The following is a 19,915-nucleotide window of genomic DNA, read 5'->3' as shown; positions in this document are numbered from 1 at the left end:
AAAATTTTTCCCCCCCCCCCCCCCACCCGCTACCCCTTATTGATATTTTCCCTGCAGATGAGGATTATTCCATCATTAGCGATTCACGATACATCCTCTTATACATACTTTTTATAGATAACTGTGACTGGTCTCCTTGACCACCTTTCGAGTTCTGAAACACCATGAAGGCCGCGGTTATGACCTTTTCTCATCGAGACTTTTTTTTTTAGTACTCGCTGAGAGGAACTCACTGATATTGGTCTTATTACTGCACGCTCGAGGCCGAAAATGGCAGATTGTTCTTCAGAAGCGTAACACGAGGAACTTCTGGTGAATATATGAATGCCAATGGTAAGGAGGGATATTGCGGGGCTATTCTTTAGTGTGGCTAATAAAGACCAGCCTGGAAACGGGGTGAGCACGCAAGGCCGCCCTTACTTATGAGGTCACGGTAGGTAATGGGGTCAGAACACGACATGCTTGCTGTAACATCCGTTAACACGCCTACGCTCGTGCTGTTGCTACGATTTAGGGACTAGAATTAATTCCAATTATTCGTGACAAGACACATACACAAAATTTGAAGTTTTTGAAATCGGTTGAAAAAAAAAAGGTTAGTCATTCTATAGGAAACATTGGATGTTTGAAAAAATTCTAATATTTTAGTAATTTGCGTAAGACGCGCGAATGACGGAAGGAAGTTTTGGCGAGGAAATGAAAAATGGCACGAGAACCAACAATGTCTGTCGCGACTAGGAGGAAAGGAAATTTCGAGGAGAAAAAGAAAAGAAGAAAAAGAAAGACAATCACAATAAAGCAACCGAAGTAATAAAGAAAAGCGTGATCAAACACGGCAGTAAAGCGATAAAAAGAAATATATGATCGTCGATGATTAAATGCAGGAAAAAGCAAAGACCCGAAAGAATTATCCATACGGTATCGTCATTCGTCGAATTACGTAATGTGGAAATAGTATCAATTTCCCTTGGCAGCTAACGATCCAACAGGTCGAAGCTGTACAAACCAAAGAAACTTCGCGTTCGATAACGACCGGATTTATATTTCCATATGGTTTCGATTAATTAATAGTGACAAAGGGAGATAATATTTAAACGAATATCAATTTCCATTAATGCTGCCAACTCACCTGCGGCAAATATTCGCGCGCAAAATAATTAATCAAAATTTGCTAATTGCATTATTTTGACAACAAAATTTTCGTGATTACACGCGCGATGTTCCCTTTACGAATTGACACTTCCAATTTATAGAGATGCGCGTTCTTAAAAACAGCACGAAATACCTGCTGAAATGGAATTTCGAGTATCCGAATAATCAGGGCAACGTTGCGTCGCAGCGATTCAGAATTCGATTAATAAAAGAGAGAACAGAACTTAACCGGATGCGGAGGGGACGGAAAGTTCAGTCAGTACGAAATTCAAGGGAATCCTTATAAAATATCATTCACGATGCAACGTTTTGGAATTTCCTAAGATATTTCAACGTCGTCCTGATTACCTAATATATTTTGAAAAATTTTCTTTAACCCAGTTTGCACCATTATTTTTTCCTTTGTGGACTGGCGCACTTCATAAATTTATGCAGTTTTCATTTATCCGTCCACTCCGATTTCTTTTCTGAAACCAATTGTCCGATATATCTATAGTCTAACACGGACAATCTATTTCTTCGCATCCAGCATGAAAGCCACAAAACAAATTACACAAACACGTACTTGAAATTCTATTATCCGAAAGCTCATTTCCTGCACGTTCTGCGAGTACTGTATATACAATGGAGTTTAATTTCTGAACAAACGAGAACGATATCGCCGGTCTCGTTGATTATAAGACAATTGGGTATCGTTTTCGTTCGTTATTGCGCGTTAGGTCTGCATTGGCGAAAGGTCAGATCGCTAATTAAAGAAAATATAGTATTTCCTCATTATCCCACGATCCGTCAATAATTTAATTAAGTAACGTGATACAAGCCCGAAAATCAAGACTCAAATTATACCGAAGAATTAAGATTTAGCAAACCAATTCAATGTTGAGGTTCTTTCTTACGGCCAAAGTGATTTTCGAAAAAAATTTCTTAGCCCTACTTTTTTAAAGCAGCTTCAACGTCATCTGAATTTCCTCCTTTTTTTTCAACCCCAACACGCCATGTATAGAGCAGCGACTCGAGCGAAGGGTGACTCGAACCGAGGGGGTGTGGTTCGCAAGTTTTACGATCATATATATTAACGTGTCATCGGCACGTAATCCCCGAAAACAGCCAGTCCCAAAGATGTAAATCTATGTCCGCCCAGTAACGTGCGTACCCAGACGATAAAACCACCCATTCCTAAAGAGGGGGTGTGAGTATATTTTCAGCGGCTCGTTCGCCAGCCTCGTCCGGCCATCATTTACAATACAAAATTACAGCTTGGAAATTACCAGGAAACTCCGTGGCACATTGAAAACTAAAAATCTTAATGTCATAAAAAAAAATTAAAAAACATATCAACACATACAACAGAAGTATTAAATAAAACGTATATACACACAACTGCCAACCCCATCAAATCGAGAATCAAATCGGCCTAATAAACCAATAAGCAAATCCAACCTCCATTCAGGCGTAGCAATGCATTATGATTTAGCCAATAGAGAAACCAGCACCGGACCATTGAGTCGACATTATAAACGTGAAATTCATGACCTGTGTTAATTTAAGTTACGTATGTGCCAGCCCTGTGAACTTTGGAGTACGGTCGCACGTTAGGCAGCTGGTATTAGCCCGTAAGTAAATTCCCCGGCAGATTCAAAACCCGACCGGCACCCAAACGGCTACCTAATCCCAAGTGCAATGTACCAACCTCATATTCCACGGCGATGACAAACGCCCACTAATCCTCACTAGAAATCCTGGAGCAGCCCCGTGCACCTGCACTACGGTCCTCCAGCGTGGCGCAGCCCCCTTAATGCCCAAAACCCCAAAAAGTATAATAAATCTTATACCCCGAGGTACCACCGCCAATGCAAAAGCATTGTTAAGCCGTACAACCAGTTGACAAAAAGTTTATCATCTATTATCGCGACCTATGAATAAAAGTTTTGAACCCGTTTAGGTAAGTTGGTGCCGACGCTGGGTCATTGTGATGCAGGTTACAGCCATGTATGAAATAACGATGGTAAGTCTTAGCGGTGCGCCGCAATGATTCTCGAGGCATTGTATCGCCGCCTGTACAGTGTGTACAGCTAGCCAAGTATATTCAAGTAGTCAACTACAGAGGTTGGTACCTAAGCCATGTATAGTGTGTGCCTGAACATATGCCAGTAGGTAACGTGTAGCATCAGGTAGTACGTAAGAGTATGTATATATATATAATAATACAGTATATATATACACCTACGGATAGGAGGCCTCGAAGCGATTCAGTATATATCTCCTGGTGCACACATTCGTTGCGGAATCGAGGGGCAGGGGCAGGAGGGGAACATATGAAAGTTCAACGACCCTTGGGACTGTTGGAGCTCTGGCAGACTTCTGTGTTAAAGTATAAGGGAGAATAAGGGGAGTTCTGGTGTATAAGGTATGGGTGAGAAGCAGCGAGTTGTTAGTACGTAGGTAGGTAGGATAGATGTATGTAGTTATACGAAGGCGCGCAGGGTACCTAAAAGGTGAGAAGGGTACGGGTCACGTGTGTAAGGGTGTGCAAAAGACGGCAATCTCAGCGTCCATTGAGCGAGGCCGCCTGCGAGGTGTTTAATGAGAACGTCATCAAGCAAATGCCCGCCTGACCTACATCTCTGAAAGAGGATGATCCTGCATCGTTTGGATATCGTCCCGTGCGAGCTCTGCCGTCATTGACGATTCGCGACAGGGGGATAACCCTTTTTTTCTCTCGCCATTGTACGCCACCCCCTACCAACCAGGGACTCGTCGGACAATGGTGGCAACGTGGAAATTCAAGCTCGTGCCGTTCGCGTTTCGAGCTGGATTTTCGACTGTGTACTTTGGGCCATTGAATATCGAGGAATCGGGTTGCACGGTCAGCTCTCTCGACCGCGCGGAGGTCATGGAAATTGTTCGTGGTGAAGAAAAAAAAAAAAAAAAAAATTCGTCAAATTACGTGACTAACCAACGTACATACCCGTGCCTTCTGTACCGCTGGTAATGTTTCAAACAGTAAATGACTGAGGACAAAAATTGTACAATTCGATACCTACCGACGAAACCTACGGTATATTGGGAAGAATTGTAAAGCCGGAGTAACGTCGGCCTATAATCGACGAGCAGGGCTTAATATGTCTATATGGTATATAGGTACACTTATATAGATACATTGCGCGGCGACTGTCGCGATGTAAAAGAGCTGAGTGCGCGCCTGTGAAACGCATAATGGCATTAAAGCTTTGGGGAAACGAGACTGTGGAGGCGAGTGAGTGGGGAAGGGTGGAGCGGGGCGAGGAGGATATGACGTCGACGACCAACCAAATCTCAACGTTAGTTGCACGTACTATCCGGCATATAATCGGGAAAGGAGAAAAATGGATGAATCCGACGCGGAAGGTTAAATAGGTTTGGCGCAATAAAAGTGCCTACAAAGAGCTCGCGAGAGGGCGAGAGAAAGGCCGGCACTCTCGATGGGGTGGGAAACGGTGTCGATGAGAGATCAGCGTATGTGATTGCGTCTCATTGTTCGCAGTTTCTCACAAAGGACTCGACGTTTCCTCGCAGCCTCCTACCCCGAGCCTGAAGTTCTTCTCTTCCCGTAAGATCCCTTTTCGGAGAACCCCCATATATGTATATATAGATGTGTGTCTGTCTATACCCACGTCACTCCTCATGCGACCACTTCACCTAGGTAACAGTCCCAATACACACATTCGTTCGCCACCCACGTGCCACCCTTCTGTTACTCCGAGTGTCAACTTCGTGGCTAGACAAAGTTTCATCTGCGTTGAGACAAACGTTGTTGCGAATCTTCGGTTAGACAGTGCTGCCAACCTTTAGAATTCTCTAGATACGTGCAGAGAAACGTTACGGTTACTATCGCAATCCCGGAATATCTCCAAAGTTTAAATGTGACTTCTTCAGAGAAGACTCAGACAAAATTCACGATATTTAATCGAGCCTCATATGTCTCGTTCCCGTTTTCGTAAATATTTTTTTTTTTTTAACAAATACTCAAATAATATCCCGTAAATAATAGGTCGTCAGAGGACAACTTGAAATATTATTTTTTGGACAGATTATTATAAAATTACCTAAAGATTTATCATAGTGACGCAATATGCATCTGAAATATTTTTAAACAAGGAGAAATCAAATAAAAAATATTTTTGAGGGTGGTTAACGGTGTCATCTCTCGTAAAAAAAAGAAACAAGGCCAAACGGTGTTTTCTTTGAGCATGTTTTTACAAAAACTGTTGTATCTACCTAGTACGAATGAGTTAAAGACTCGTGCCTTCACGCTCGTGTCATCATACTCATTTGCACTAGATAGACCGAATCATGTTTTCATCACGCGCCCAATAGGTTTTGCATAAAATTCATTGTATGTGCTCGTTAGGTATGATCAACTGGATTTGTCGTTACTCAATATTCACCTCTTAGGAGGAACCATTTCTTACGCGTAAGACAGGTGAGTGAATGACCATGTGCCGTGGTAATCAATTGGAAAAAAGGTCAAGCTAGAATATTCTCATCGCTAGAGAATGTATATTTATAGGAGGAAGTGAAGAAAGGTTAAACAAAGTATTATCGATCACACTGCCCTCTGATTACATTATGGAATCTCGTTAGGGGGTGGAGAGGGGTTTAATAAGAATGCGCTCTTTCGGAGTCCCGATACGAGTGTAGCGAAGATCCCAGAAACTTGACGTGGGGTTTGCACCCCGCTAAACTTCTCCCCAGCACCCTTTTCTCTGATAAGGAATAGCGAATAGTGTGCCAAACCACGACGGTGGCCACCCCTGAAATCAATATGGATGCTCTCACATCCCTCAACGTGCCCTAATACCAGGCATACCTATAGCCCCGCCTTCTACGCCTATATATAGGGTGACTAAAGAGGCTAGGGAGATGGATGCAATTGTATTTCTTGCAAATGAAATGGACAGTCCGCACGGGGTGGTGGCTCTTCGATATTCGCGATGAGTTTATCTGTTTGCTTGGCAGTGACATTGAATATGTAACCGGTGATAAAAATCATTTACAATCATAAAGAGCATTCGTGAAATTGCATTAGCCATGTCCACGCGCATTGACTCGAAATTATTCGCGAAAAATGAACGACCCGTTCAATCGCCTCCCATTAATAAAAAGATACGCGATATCCGAAAGAATTCGATGAGTTGTTTTTTGCTCACCCCGTATACGCACGTAAGTCTATACCCCCATGCAAGATAGCTACGTTGTATATCTAGCTCCGCATATTGAAAAGAAATATTGTCTCAATAAACATTTAATGGGCCTGCTTGTCCTTATATGTGGCCACTCGCCATATATATGTATATGCGTTTATTGGCTGTCGGATGAAACCAAGAAATTTAGTGTCACCCGCGTTAGGAATGCGCGACATAATTTTTCTCAAGTTGCCCCCGCGCAATTGCACTAACTCAGAATGGTATTTTGACAAAAGCATCGCTAGCATAGGACGTACGTATTTATTCAATTATGTATAGACATTGCGTAGTAGCCAATTATATCTTACGTCAATTAAATCTAAGGGTATATACATATATACACATACATAATCGATGGTAATCGGCTTAGGTGAATTAGATTCGAAAATCGAAGGAAAGAGAAAACTCGTGTCCGCTGTCTCCGTACCCAATAATCGGCTTACCTCGATATTGTGCAAATATTCAAATCCACCAAAGAATGTAGTTATTGGATTCTTCCGCACGATTAAATTACATTCCCGTGCGGTTTGGATCTTCGATTCGACATTGAATTCCGATTATACTATTGAAGTCTCCTTGGATAGACTTTACATCCTTTATATACCTGCTTACATTTTTTTTTTTTAACAAATACACTCTTTACAGAGACATAACTTATCATATGGCAATATACGTATTACACGAGTCATGATTATTTCATGTTTTCGTACAGATTTAATGCAGTCGACAATATTTGCACAGTGGCTCAGCAACGGGATAAACGTTTGACATTAATCCCAATCACGAGCACCCTAATAACGTAACGAATTCATTAGATTGAATTCTCTCGGAGGAGGTCAAGATCGATCAGAATTCGATCACGAATAGCCCGGTCGCATAACTTCCTAAATCCTTCGAATCCCTTTGGCAAGTTATGAACGAATGAAGTTCCTGGAGGTTCGGTTCCAGGACCTTTTGAACCCTCTGAATTTGACATGCATACCGCGCCCGATCGCGCACCGAAGGTGCGAGTATTTTCATTGGGATTGATGGAATTCAAGCCACTCGTCAATTGAATCCACCAACTCCATGCCATTTCTTTCGTTCTCTACCCGCGGCAGCTTCCGGGTATGAAAAATAAGCAGCAGGTAACACGATACGTGATGCGCGTCGAGCAGAAGTATACAGCCATAAGGAAAACTAGTAAAAATCTAGAATAGAAAGTTTATCGCATCATCCCCACGTCCCATTGATCTTAGGTACCGGCAATATCGGGATATCCCTGCCATAATGCAAAATCAAGAATATTCCACGTGCGATTGCGCAGACATTGAATTTTTACGAGGAGCTCGTAACTCTCCAAACGAAATCAATATTTACCATCGGGTTTATTATATGAATAGCATCGAGTCCAAGGGATGAGAGCACATAGTCGGAATAAGATTTATCATTATATATACGAGCAGTTAAATACGTTGAAATCGGCAATAGAGTTGCCGCCCCTCCCTTCCCCCTTTTTTTTTGGACAACTCGAGGGATGTCCAAGGTAGTTTTGTATCTTTATTGCTCGTAAAGCGAAAGTGATAAAATACTTTTCGTATATCGGAGCGAAAGTTAGTTATACGATCCTGTACCCAGAGCGAAGGATAGGTCTGTCCTTAAAACTTACACGAGACTTTCCTTTACTCTCTGTCGAGTCGTTGCAACCCCTGTAATAGGTAAATACGTACATAGGCAATATCAAGGTCCAATACCTGTTATCCCTGGAAAGAAATAAGTCGATTCCCAATGAGTAGCAGGTACCCGAATGAGTATCCAAATCCTAATGGTGCTTCGAGGGTATAGGCTTCCGCGAAGTAGAGTTAAGCGCCGTTTAACGGATCGTTAGATTCGCAAGATTACGAGATAGGATCGAGAGAGGGAGGCTGAAGATCGAAATGTCCTAGCATGAGTTTTTTCATTCCCGAGAGAAGAAGAAACTGAAAGAAAGGAAGGCTCAGAAGGATGGAATGGTCAATGCTGCTGTTACTGATATTGCTGCTCCAGCTAGGGATGCTGCGGCTGCCAAGTCCACGTCCCGTAAAAGTCATACGAATATAGCCCACCCGGGGGGTCCCACAGCCTCTCGCGAGGGTAGGTATATTCTTTAGTAATATCTAACAAAATGTCGAGCGGAACTGTGCACCGATGTAACGCGGCTTTTTTTCTCTCTTATTTACTTGCATTGTTGTGTAAAAGAAACAGGAAACGCCAGCACTCGACGAGATCGGGAGGAGTTTAAGTATTATATTCTCTCTCTCTCTCTCTCTCTCTCTCTCTCTCTCTCTCCCCTCTCCCTCTCATTCTCTCTTATCCCTCTACCATCCTCGAGTCAGCCGAGCGTAATTTTCGCCTCATTACGTTTGCCGTATTCGCGTAGCTATTATGTAAACACAGCTTAAAAATCTGATCCCTTAAATGCGCGCCGCGCGCCAAAGAAAAATGAACAAATTCTGCATTAATTATGCATGAAATACAACGCGAGGCTACGAGGTACCTACATCTCTCGTGGGGTCCACCTTCTTTACCTAAGGGCGAGGGCCAGAAGATATTTTGGTTTAGAGGGACGGAAGAAGCGAGGGCGTCGGGGTAACGCTAGGACGAGAGAGACTGAGAAAACGAGAGATAGAATATTTCACGGAGATAAATGGAATGAATAAACCTCGCATTTTTTATTCTCATCACAACTTCTCTCGCTTTAACTTATTATCAAGCGTGAACTTAGGCAGCGACCTTCCCGACCCCACGTCCTTAATCAAGAGTAAGTAGTGGCCCTATACGATTTCTTGAAATTCCGCAATCCTACCTCTGCGTCCGAGTGCTACTGCAGCGCTTCACTAGCGGGAAACGTCGGTACTACATCGCCAAGGAAACGACACGCACCGTAACGTTAAACGAACTGCGAACTTTAAGAGCCGCCGTTTTGCGCGATGCGCGCGGATGCAAATCTGCCCATCAGTGTCTAATGGCATACTATCAGGAGCAGGGATGCCACGAGATATTCTTTAATGCCTTCATAAAATGCCCAAGCGTAACCCGGACCCTTGCATCATCTCCTGTATGAACAACCCCCAACCGCGACTGACACGAGATGCATTTGCACGAACGCGCTTTCGTCCTTCGCAAATCACACTTGCCCTCCAGGCAAACATTCAGCCTGATGAAACGCCGCCTCGAAATTCCAGCGATCCCCTCCGGGCTACGGAGCCGGGCTATTTATTATTGTGGATGGATAAGGGAATACGAGTGGTTTGCAATAGGTTTTTCCTTTTTTTTTTTTTTTTTTTTTTTTATTATTACAAATTGGTCTCGCGTCTGATCGTCTAATGGTGCTTCAGTGCATCCTTGCCATTTCATGAGCATTCAATTTTTCCTTTTTTTTTTTTTTTTTTTTTTATTATTATTACAAATTGGTCTCGCGTCTGATCGTCTAATGGTGCTTCAGTGCATCCTTGCCATTTCATGAGCATTCAACGAATATCTGTAGATCTGCCAGTGCTGAGGGATTCGTGAATATATTTAATGGAGAATATTTTGTAGGTCCTTTAACGCACGCGTGTATGGTGAGTTGCACAAGTGCAGGGAGCAGTCGGTATCGAATAAAGCAGTTTTTATTTACTTCGGTTTAACTGCGCTGCTGCAACGTTTCGATGCCCTCGTTTGCAATGCACCGTTACACGGTACGACGGGCAGATACGCAATAACATTGTAAATGACAATATTTCGAATGTCACGATAGTAAATTGGAATGCGAAGTTGCCGTCATGCGAAATTATCGGAACATGAGGGAGACGAATTGATTGCGTCATTTTTTAATAAAAAGTCAAAAGTACATTGTTCTTTACGAAGCTATTACTGCCATGCGATCGCTACGTAAAAACTGATGTCTCGGGCGTTCATGTCATCAGTAATTATTGACTCGTACCTATACGAAATCGGCACGCTGAACTTCTACAGGTAAAGTAACGCTAAAGAATTGCGGCGAAACTTTGGAAGAATTTAACGCGCGATCGATCCTTTCGAAATCGTGGCCACTTTCCAAACTCCGTGTGGAAATCTTGACAATGATTTTCATAAATCTTTCAAGCGAAAATATGACAAGAGTCTATAACTTTCTTTTTCAGAAAAAAAAAAAAAAAATCCTGTACGTTTAACTTTCCACGATTTTCCAACCCGAAAACAAAAAAAATATGTATCTCAGCGAGATGCAAATATTGTCAAAGTTATTCTAAGTTTCCCAGACGATTTGTGGGTTCGTGAAAACGCGGAAGTAATCTATACAGAGTATGGGCGCATCCTATAGGATTATTGAGCAGTAGGAGCGGTACGTGTTTTGAATTGTATATAATGCAATAGATATCGATCCCTACAAGAATGTGTATCCATGGGTTTATAATATTAGGTACCCCCAGCATCGATCTATTCGAATATACATATATACAATATTGTTCAGGAAATTCCAAATTGCATAAATTTCCACGTGTACCGTAAGACTTCACTATAGCCAAACATGAATCTTAGAGTCGTGACAATTCCATCCTTACCCATAATTTATAAGGATAACCTCGAGGACCTTCAAGATAACTCACATCTTTCAGAATTCCATTATTACCAAGTTGAATACCTAGATGAATAAAAGTATCAGAATCCACGACAGACAGTTGCTTCTTCTCGAAAGCTGTTTATATGAGGTCTTTAGGAAAAAAAAAAATTTTTTTTTATCCAGCCCGAAATTCCAAGAGCAAAATTCTCACGGCAATGTCACGTTGGACTCAGATACTCAGAGGCGATGTCGGATTCGCGCGAGGATTTGAATATAAAATTCCGAATTCATCATGCATGCGAAACCGGAAAACAAACAAAGTGAAAATGTTGGTGGGAGGATGTCAGGCCATTATCCCCCGATGGGATCTTATTGATTCTTATTATGCGCCAAGGCGTACCGGTATAATCTGTCTTACGGTTACTACCACCCCTGCACCACGTTTAACCACTATCGCGACCACCGCCATCAGAAACCGTTACGCTCCGCTATGACGTAGCCTCGGCATTGTTCCATATATATATATATATATATATACATCCACCTATATATAACTATTGGTATGGAGTGTCGCCACCACCAAAGGAGGGAGAAAATTGGCGCGAGAGTTATATTAATCTTTGCTGTCTGGCGGCGATAAAATTCTAGGTGTGCCTGGCTTGTCCCCGTTGAGACCTTGTCACGCGTAGTCACGTAGCAGCCCTTGTCCGGCATTATAAATTACCACGATCTCGAATAAAGAACGAATAACAATTACCACCATTAAGGCTCCTGGGCAAACGTAAACTTTCTCAGAGAGCGACGGCACCACCTAAGACAAACGACGCAGCCTTCGGGAACGACGCTTTCCTCGTTATAACGTGATACCACTCTGAGCTCCCGACGATATTCCTAAAGCTCCCGGTGCACAGCTGATAGCACCGGATCGTCATTCGGCGTTCGACGCGACCACAGAGTTTATATTCGTTCCCAAAGACGTTCGCGGGGATCGTTCGTCTTTACGATATCACGATAATTTGTTCAGGCTTGATTATTAAGAATTTTCGAAAAGTTACTCACTCTCAGTGTCTCCAGTTGGGTACGTACGAATTCCGCTCGGCTGGCAATCTCGGGACTCGCCACGGGAAACGAACCCATGTACTGCAACAAAAACAAGCTATGGTCAGTTTCACGTTCCCTGCCTCCATGTCCTGAGCTCTCGAATGCTCTCCGATACACTCGGATGCACTTAGCATTCAGCAAGCCCTTCTCCGCGCAGGACAGAATCAATTTGGGCATATTTTAAATGGTCACTGATCTCTACCTTGAGTCCTAAGTGCACGTTGCCCTCGTAATGTCCCATATGCCACGAGGATGTCATCCTACTGTTAATGGTCTATGCTCACTGTACCACTAATTTTAACGATAATGTACACAAACTTAGTATCACTTACAGTCAAAGATAAACACAGTTTTACTCAAAGGTCGTATTTAAGCCGTAGCTTCCTGTTGATTACGAAAATTATAGACCATAATATTTCATCCAATCCCTGCTATGTGCTCGACCAATAAACGAAACGATGTCCTGCTACCACATTTACCGTCTGCCCCGATGATACAAATAGACGAGGTAATAGCCACTAGCGATCGTGTTTTGGTAAAGATCGCGGAGAGACCAATGACGTCACGTTAAAAGCGACATCAGATTTACTTCGAGGGGACTTATTTACGTATCGGTTCGTAAGAGGATGGCCCTTGAAAATGGTATTGATGTTGCGGCTTGACGGTATAACATGCGTAAAGTCATTCGAAGGGTTTAGTGACGTCACTGTCCAAATGCGCAGAACCGCTAGTGGCTAAAGCTCGTGTCTAATTGCACGCCCTATCATAACCGACTTCTGCATTTTAAGAGACGAATTCTTTGGTAAAATGAAGAAAAGAAGCCTCTTATATTGTATAATGCTAAGATATTACAAGGCAAGCAGGCATAGGGCTTGTAAATATATTTCTCGGAGATTCAGACCGCCTATGATCCAGATGCTGGGTATCCTCTTCGCGTTCATCCCGGGATAATCCCAAATTCCCGTCTAACGATCGAAGATTAAATGAGAACATGTAGGATTATATGTAAGCGACGTCTGTGTAAAATATTTCTGCGAACCTGTCATTCCGAAAGGGTTCGTTTGGTCCAGCGAGATGGGATGGCCAATTTGCCGAGCCAGCGGGTCAATTGGGATGAGAATATTCAAGCCCGGCTGATTTAGGGACAAGGGAGATTGTAAAACGATATGGTACTTGATATACGATGAAACCAATAACTGTCCGAGTTGTTAGAGCCAGGGCTCGAGGGCAATACACACAGATCAATTGTTTGCTGTCGCACGAGCGGGTAACTTGGACTGCAACAAACACGTATGGGGTTTCGGTACACAAAACAGCTATTGATTCTCGACCTGACTGAGTAGTTGGTCAGTGCAAACAATATTCCTTGCAATACCAATTCCTCCGGGTGACCACAGAATTCCAAGGGAAATGAGTTCACGGGTTTGTCCAGATTGGATTACCTAAGATACGAGAAGTGCCGGACCATATAGAATAGATCTAGAATAAAATTCCTATGAGCTTGACGAAAGTTATGTTCCTTGTAGAACGAAAAATTTGTTAACCTCAAAAATAAGCCATAAACGAATATATATTATTAAAGCCTGATGAGTCCGCTCGTGTGCAAGTAATACCAGGGGCGGATCTACTTAATATGCTGTTGGGAGTTTAGTGAATATTATTCGAGATCGATGGCGATCTTTCGCGCTTTCGCTGGAATTATATTTCTCGGTACGTTATTAAGGCGCATCCCGTGGCTACGCAAGATTACAAGTCCGTTGACCGTTCCGTAATAAAATGTTACGATGCAACTTCGGTGATGCTGCCCCACGGTGTTATTTATTTATTATAAATTCATGTAATACCTTCCGCATCCTTCTTTTCATCCTTCGAACCATACTTGTGATCGTACTACGCGTTATCGCCCGGTACGATTAGGCGGTAATTTTAGTAATGATAACGTATCTGTATAAGCAACCGAGGGTTCCTTAATCCTCCAAGTGATTGCGTCTATTTGTAAAGACTCGAGTGATCTTTTACCTTCTTGTCATAACCGTATTGAAGATTGCAAGAACTGGAATAATTATTAATAACGTCATCCAACACGATACAGTTTCAATCAACATGCAACATTGCATCGTATATTTTTCTCGCGATTACCGTTCGCCTCATCGTCTAGGCTAACTGAATATTCGTTATCACCGCTTTACGAAGGTACTATAGGAAATCCTGTATTACCACAGTTTATAAATCTCTCGCAGCATTCCGCAGACTCCATGATTTTGCATAAGAAGTCCGAAGGACTTACGCCAAACTTTTCCGCGTGTCACCCCCTGTGTCCGTAGGCGGAACGGCACGTCACTAAGTTACAGTTTTATCGGACATCAAGAATGAAAACTGTTTGATGCCGCGACTAAACTTTCCACTTGGCTACGCTAGCTTCAGCATGGAGTCCCTTTTTTCTTTCTTCTGGCAGTTTTCAAGAAAACAGGTTTTTCCTTTCATGCGAATCTTTTGTGCCCCTGTAGGGAAAGAGAGAGCAAGAGAATCCGCCTCCGGGGAGAATGTCGACGTTGTACCAACCCATCGCTGTCTGTCGTCGATTGAACGCGAAACGGTGCATTGCGATAGTCACGTCGAATGACCACGAGAAAAAAGAATTACGTTCCCCGATGACGTCACAGATCGTCATTGGTCGTTTTCGAAACGGGGCCAGTGATTTTTACGGAAACAAAAAAAAAAAAAAAAGTAACTTTCTGGTGTCGTCATCACGGTCTGGTAGCGAGACTGGCGAATAAGATATTTCGCATTTTCTACAATGATTGGAACAGTGACGTAATGGCGCTCGAAGACCCCGAGGGCTTCATTTCACGAGGAAGAAAGCTATAGGACGGTACCCACCAGGAGAACAATAAAGGGAACCAACCTATAGCCTGCGACAAGAATTTCATTTCCCTTTTTCGCTGAGAAGCCTTTGCTCACCGAGACGGTACCAGCCTATACCCACTTCCTATAGACTTGGCGCTTCCGCCGATAGACAATTTGGCTAACGCTCGTCTCCCGTGGGATCAGTCAGGACTACAGGAATGGTGAGAATTCAGAATCGCTTGACCTCCTCGATCCGTTTCACTTTTCATCCCTGTCTGACAAACGCCCCGTCTCGTCTCTGACGTAGAAAAGAAATACGTGGAACACGCGCTCTCTTGGTCAGCCGATATAATGGCGTTCGATTGATGAATAGAGAGTCAAAGGGTCTCGAAAAGATCCTTTGGTCGAAAACAGCGTGGACTGGACGACGATACGGGCGATAAAAGTGGCGTCCCTTCTAATACTATAAATAATAGTTGGAGGGGTACTTTTCGAGACGCAGTAAATTACGACAATGCAATCATACGTTCCTGGACCCCAGCCCATAAACACGACTGTCGTCTCGATCAATTCCAGATAGTCAATTCAGAATGGCGGAAATTCCTTCAGTGAAATAGACAAAACTTCTTAAATTTTCATTTCGTTCAAAAGGCACCGGGACAATTGAAGTGAAATAAAATTTAAAATTCGACATTGATTTTCGAAATAATTCATTCATGGTCCTGGACAAGGGCTAATGAATGGTCGTAACGCCTGTGGAATTTTGCATCTCCAGATATCTTTTCTCCGAACGCAATTTCAATCAGAAACTCGTACCGCAATATAATCCCGGGTTTAACCCCTCGGATAGTTCGTTGTTGTACTTCGTACAACTTCCTCGTAGGGATCGCGGATTCGAAGGGTGAGAGAGCTGCGGGATAGTCCCCTATCGGGCGGTATTCAAGAACATTTATTACGTAGGCGGCAGAAACCGCTATTTAAATGAACTGTACCTGTACGTAAGGACGAGTTATTTTCTTGCTTTCCCGTTCTCATAACCCATTAGACGAAGGTGCGATCCGCTTGACCCGACTGTAAAGATTGTACCGTGCTCGCCCGGATGAATTGAGTATTATAGATAAGATCCGACTGTGTTTAAAAAATTTTCAAACTTAAATCTCAGCCACGACATTTCTGATTGAACGTTATAGGATACTTCGAGATTAGTAGCAATATTTTATGTCACGCATATAATTGCCCAGTCGTAGCACATTATAATTATTCCAAAATCACTGTAAGCATTCTTGCACGCTACGTAACGAACAATGCTATTCATATTGCACTATGCCTCGTAAGTCGCGCACTTCCGATACGTTCCGCAGGCATTTATCGCGAGTCATATTAGCATCCCGTGGCGCGTTGGAATGTTGGATGTACGAGAAGAAAATTGAAGCCTCCATCACTTCCTTTCACTGGCTCTAATGATCTCATCGTTATTAACATTCTCTTCGCACGGTCGTACAAGACACTGTGCTTATCTGGAGCCTGGATGAAATGAGTGCATTAGCCTATCGATTTGTCTCAATCATTGACAATTACCAGGAACAGTTGCGACCTATAATAAAACAATAACGTTACCGAACAATAATTCTAATTTACAAAATTGTCCATTTATTAGACACAAGGGTACGGTAGGGTATAGCTAGAAGCGTAACGATTGACTTCTAACTGGGATCACGAAAGTGATACAGATATCCAGGGAACGTAGACCGGATATAAGACTGGCTCAATCGACTGAATCCTATTGAATGCAAGCTCGTCGTTGATAATCAGGACGAGAGAAAATTAACGTTTTGTTCTAGCTCGTACCGTATCGGAAGTAGTTACGGGAGATTTGGTGCTGAGTATTTCATTTAAATGAACACGTAATGGAAATCGATCGATCGACATACGACATAAAATGAGCATGAATCATACCAGCGAGATGTCCCAATTCACGTTGCAATCGTGATTGCTCAAACTGGTTCTTGTCGCGAGGAAGGTCACATGAAAACGGCCGTCACGATTCACGGATTCGGAAATACGTCTCCTGTGTATATACGCGGGACAACAGTCGGAAATTCGCGAATCAGTATTCAGTTTGTAACCTGGCTTGAATTCGTTTTAAGGACATGAAGGATTTATAGTGAACAGGGATCGTGATTCGCCAAGAGGGTCCCCTTCTATCGTATAATAATGCATAGTGTGGATACCTGAGGTCTTCCTGCGACAAACGTGCCTCTACGAGAAAATGAAAACAAATGACTGTTAAGATTAGGTCTCTGGGTGCGTCGATGACCGATTTATTTACTTCGTGTATTTACCCAATAGTGCGTGACTTACTCTCAGAGACGATAGCTTATTTACCGATATATAGTATATTACGAATTAACGTAAAAAAAAAAAAAAAGAAAAAAAAAGAAACGTACGTGAAAGCTCGTCGAAAGTTATATTAAGGAAAGAAAAATACCGATTTCTCGTTTGCGTGCTTGAGAACACTTAGGTCATCTCATTATCGGGTATGCTGCTTCTGGAAAGGTTACTTCTTGGAAGAATAACAGTATCTATATGCATGCTGTAAGTACGTAATGCAAGTCATTGAAATTCCATGGGTGTCTGGTGACTTGCTACGAATGTGACGTCACACATTGCAGCTTGATAGATTTTCATAGAAAAAGGGACCGGGCGGACAGATAAGATTACAGCAGGAAGTACACACAATATATTTGTTCACCAATGAAGATACCAAAGGTATATGTTAATGGATAACGAACTAATCTCAAAGAGCCATCGTTAGTACAGTTACGAAATGCATTATTACCTGGGATGCTGATGAGACTGGAACAATACTATCAATATTCAGGCACTATCAGTCAGACGCAGTGAACGATTTATTAGCCAATATATGCAACCTACGGATTACATAAGCGTAGCACTTCTAGTACTACTGATTACGGACTGCATATACGCACGAATTGCTCTAGCTAAGGGAACTGTTATCTCACAAGACTAATATAATTATCCGGCAACATAATTGCCCGCAAGTAACTAACTTCAAGCCGCACTTACCTACACACTTCATTATGTAAATGCGAGCATACCCGAGCGAGTAATCCGTACTACGGTTAGATGGAATAATATAATTTTACATAATTCAGGACATGCTCCGCGAGGTTCGATCGTTCTACGCCATAATGTCGAACACTATAATTTTTTCTGTAATCGCGAACACTCATCGACGGGTATAATAAATCTACGTAGAATCCCTACGTAATTGGACGAAGGTGTGATGCAAAGGTTGCGTAAGGAAGGCATCCCAGGTATTCTATTAAGCCCGCAAGAACGGACGCTTATAAGTGCCTGTTGCGTTAGTATACTCGGGTATATGTATGTATATCCGCATTGGTAACCAACCTGAACACCGTTAAACATTTTCAGCGTAGCCTCAGGCATTTTGTTGGTAGGCGTGGTGTAGCTTCAACCCCGCGTCTTTGTTACTCGATGATGTTTTATTGTACAAACTTCACTTTTCTCTTTGTGCCTTGATACTAACACACCATTTTCACTTTTCCCGTAAGTCGTGTAACGTTTCGCACGTCAACGACCTGTACGACACCTTTTTGAAATAACCAAACGTAACGAACATTTTTATAATGAACGTAATGAATTAAGAACTTCTTTGATCACTCGGTCACACAAGAGCACTCATCGATCCTACACCGTATCAACTACGAGAACCACTGTTATTCACTGTAGATGAGTCGATCTGTGTACAACTTTAGACTCAATCTCGTATCACAAGCACGTGCACTTAGGAATTAGAATAGATAAGCAATGCGCTTAAATGAAATTACAGTTCGTTTCATACATCAACTGACAGTGAATAAATGCAATAGCACCTTCACGCCAACGGCCATTGGAAAACTGTCGCCGACGAGCGCCACCTGCCGAGACTTGCGATACATTTCGTCGCGGCGCTACTTTCAAAATAATCTTGCTTTCCCTTGAGCCGCGAGCAACGAGACACTCACGTATGTGCAGGGGCGTACGTTGAAACTGTGGTTATGTGGTTATGTTTTCGCGCGTATGCACTTGGGAAAGACTTTGTCTCGTGAGGAACTATGCACTCACCGGATTCCGTAACCTAACCTCTGCGGTCTGCCTTCCCTAATCTCTTCCCTCTCCACTTACAGCTCGTAAACAACCACTTCGACACTTTCTCTCTCTCACTTTCCTTTTTGGCACGCACACATTCACGTATCCTCGAAAATGCACGAATCGCACTAGTGTCGCCTTCAATGCCCTTAACCACAAGCATGCCACAATGTCAGCCCAAGGGACCACTATTGCTGCAGGTACGTGTTACGATTTCCACCTCCTGTCAGCACTCACGCATGCGCGGATACATCGAATTTTATATGATTAGTGCATCATGATTATTTCGATCGCTTAATTTGTATCTAATTGTCATTGTTCACCGTTACGCGATAATTCACAAGGCTTTTTGTGTGCCGTACCAACTGTCAATCCTGTCATGGAATTGCATTGCGTCGCGCACATTAGTACCGCGTTACGAGCGTGCACTCATGTGCGGTACAGTAAGTAGCGTACGTGAGTAATAAGGCACTGGGAGATCTGGTGGTTGGCAGGGCTGGTTGGTAGGTAGATAGGAAGGGGCCTACGGGGGACACTCGGGGGCCCACTTGGTGTGTCTGCACGGCAAGGTCGTCCCGAGTGGAGCTCCCGCTATCCCTACGTGTATATCTCTCCTCTCGTTCCGAATCATTCTACGTTCCTGGCCTCTACTCGCTCTCCCTTCCTTAGTAGCCATTCTCCCCTACCTAGCTGAACGAGATTGGGACCCACGAGAACCACGTGCTCACCGGCCCTTACCGCAAAACCAACTGTCTTGCTGTGTGTTTACTCTGAGGGAATTAAATTTCGATGATCAGGACTGGATTAACTGGTTGTTCCAGGAACACGTTTTTGGTGAAGAATTTTCAGGGGGGGG

General features: G+C 43.0%; 1 protein-coding gene across 8 annotated transcripts in view; it reads right to left on the bottom strand.

The window, feature by feature from the left end:
• Positions 1-19,915, bottom strand: part of LOC107272961 (tensin-1) — a 132,771-nt gene that overhangs the window by 110,287 nt on the left and 2,569 nt on the right. For 3 of the 8 annotated variants that reach the window (XM_025090240.1, XM_025090243.1, XM_025090242.1), the window contains exons 1-2: positions 12,242-12,313; positions 11,998-12,078 (exon numbers count right to left, since the gene is read on the bottom strand). In XM_025090240.1, coding sequence (XP_024946008.1) covers positions 11,998-12,078; positions 12,242-12,298 — 138 coding nt within the window. In that variant the 5' untranslated portion in view covers positions 12,299-12,313. Of the gene's footprint in view, positions 1-11,997; positions 12,079-12,241; positions 12,314-18,318; positions 19,517-19,915 lie in introns of those variants that run through there. The other 5 variants (XM_025090241.1, XM_025090245.1, XM_015750673.2 and 2 more) reach the window with 4 other exon arrangements.

The sequence above is a fragment of the Cephus cinctus genome, unplaced genomic scaffold (genome assembly GCF_000341935.2).
Source record: "Cephus cinctus unplaced genomic scaffold, Ccin1 Ccin1_scaffold1333, whole genome shotgun sequence".
NCBI classification, from domain to species: domain Eukaryota; kingdom Metazoa; phylum Arthropoda; class Insecta; order Hymenoptera; family Cephidae; genus Cephus; species Cephus cinctus.
Note: the sequence above shows the minus strand (reverse complement) of the source record. Positions and strands in the feature narration are given on the sequence as shown.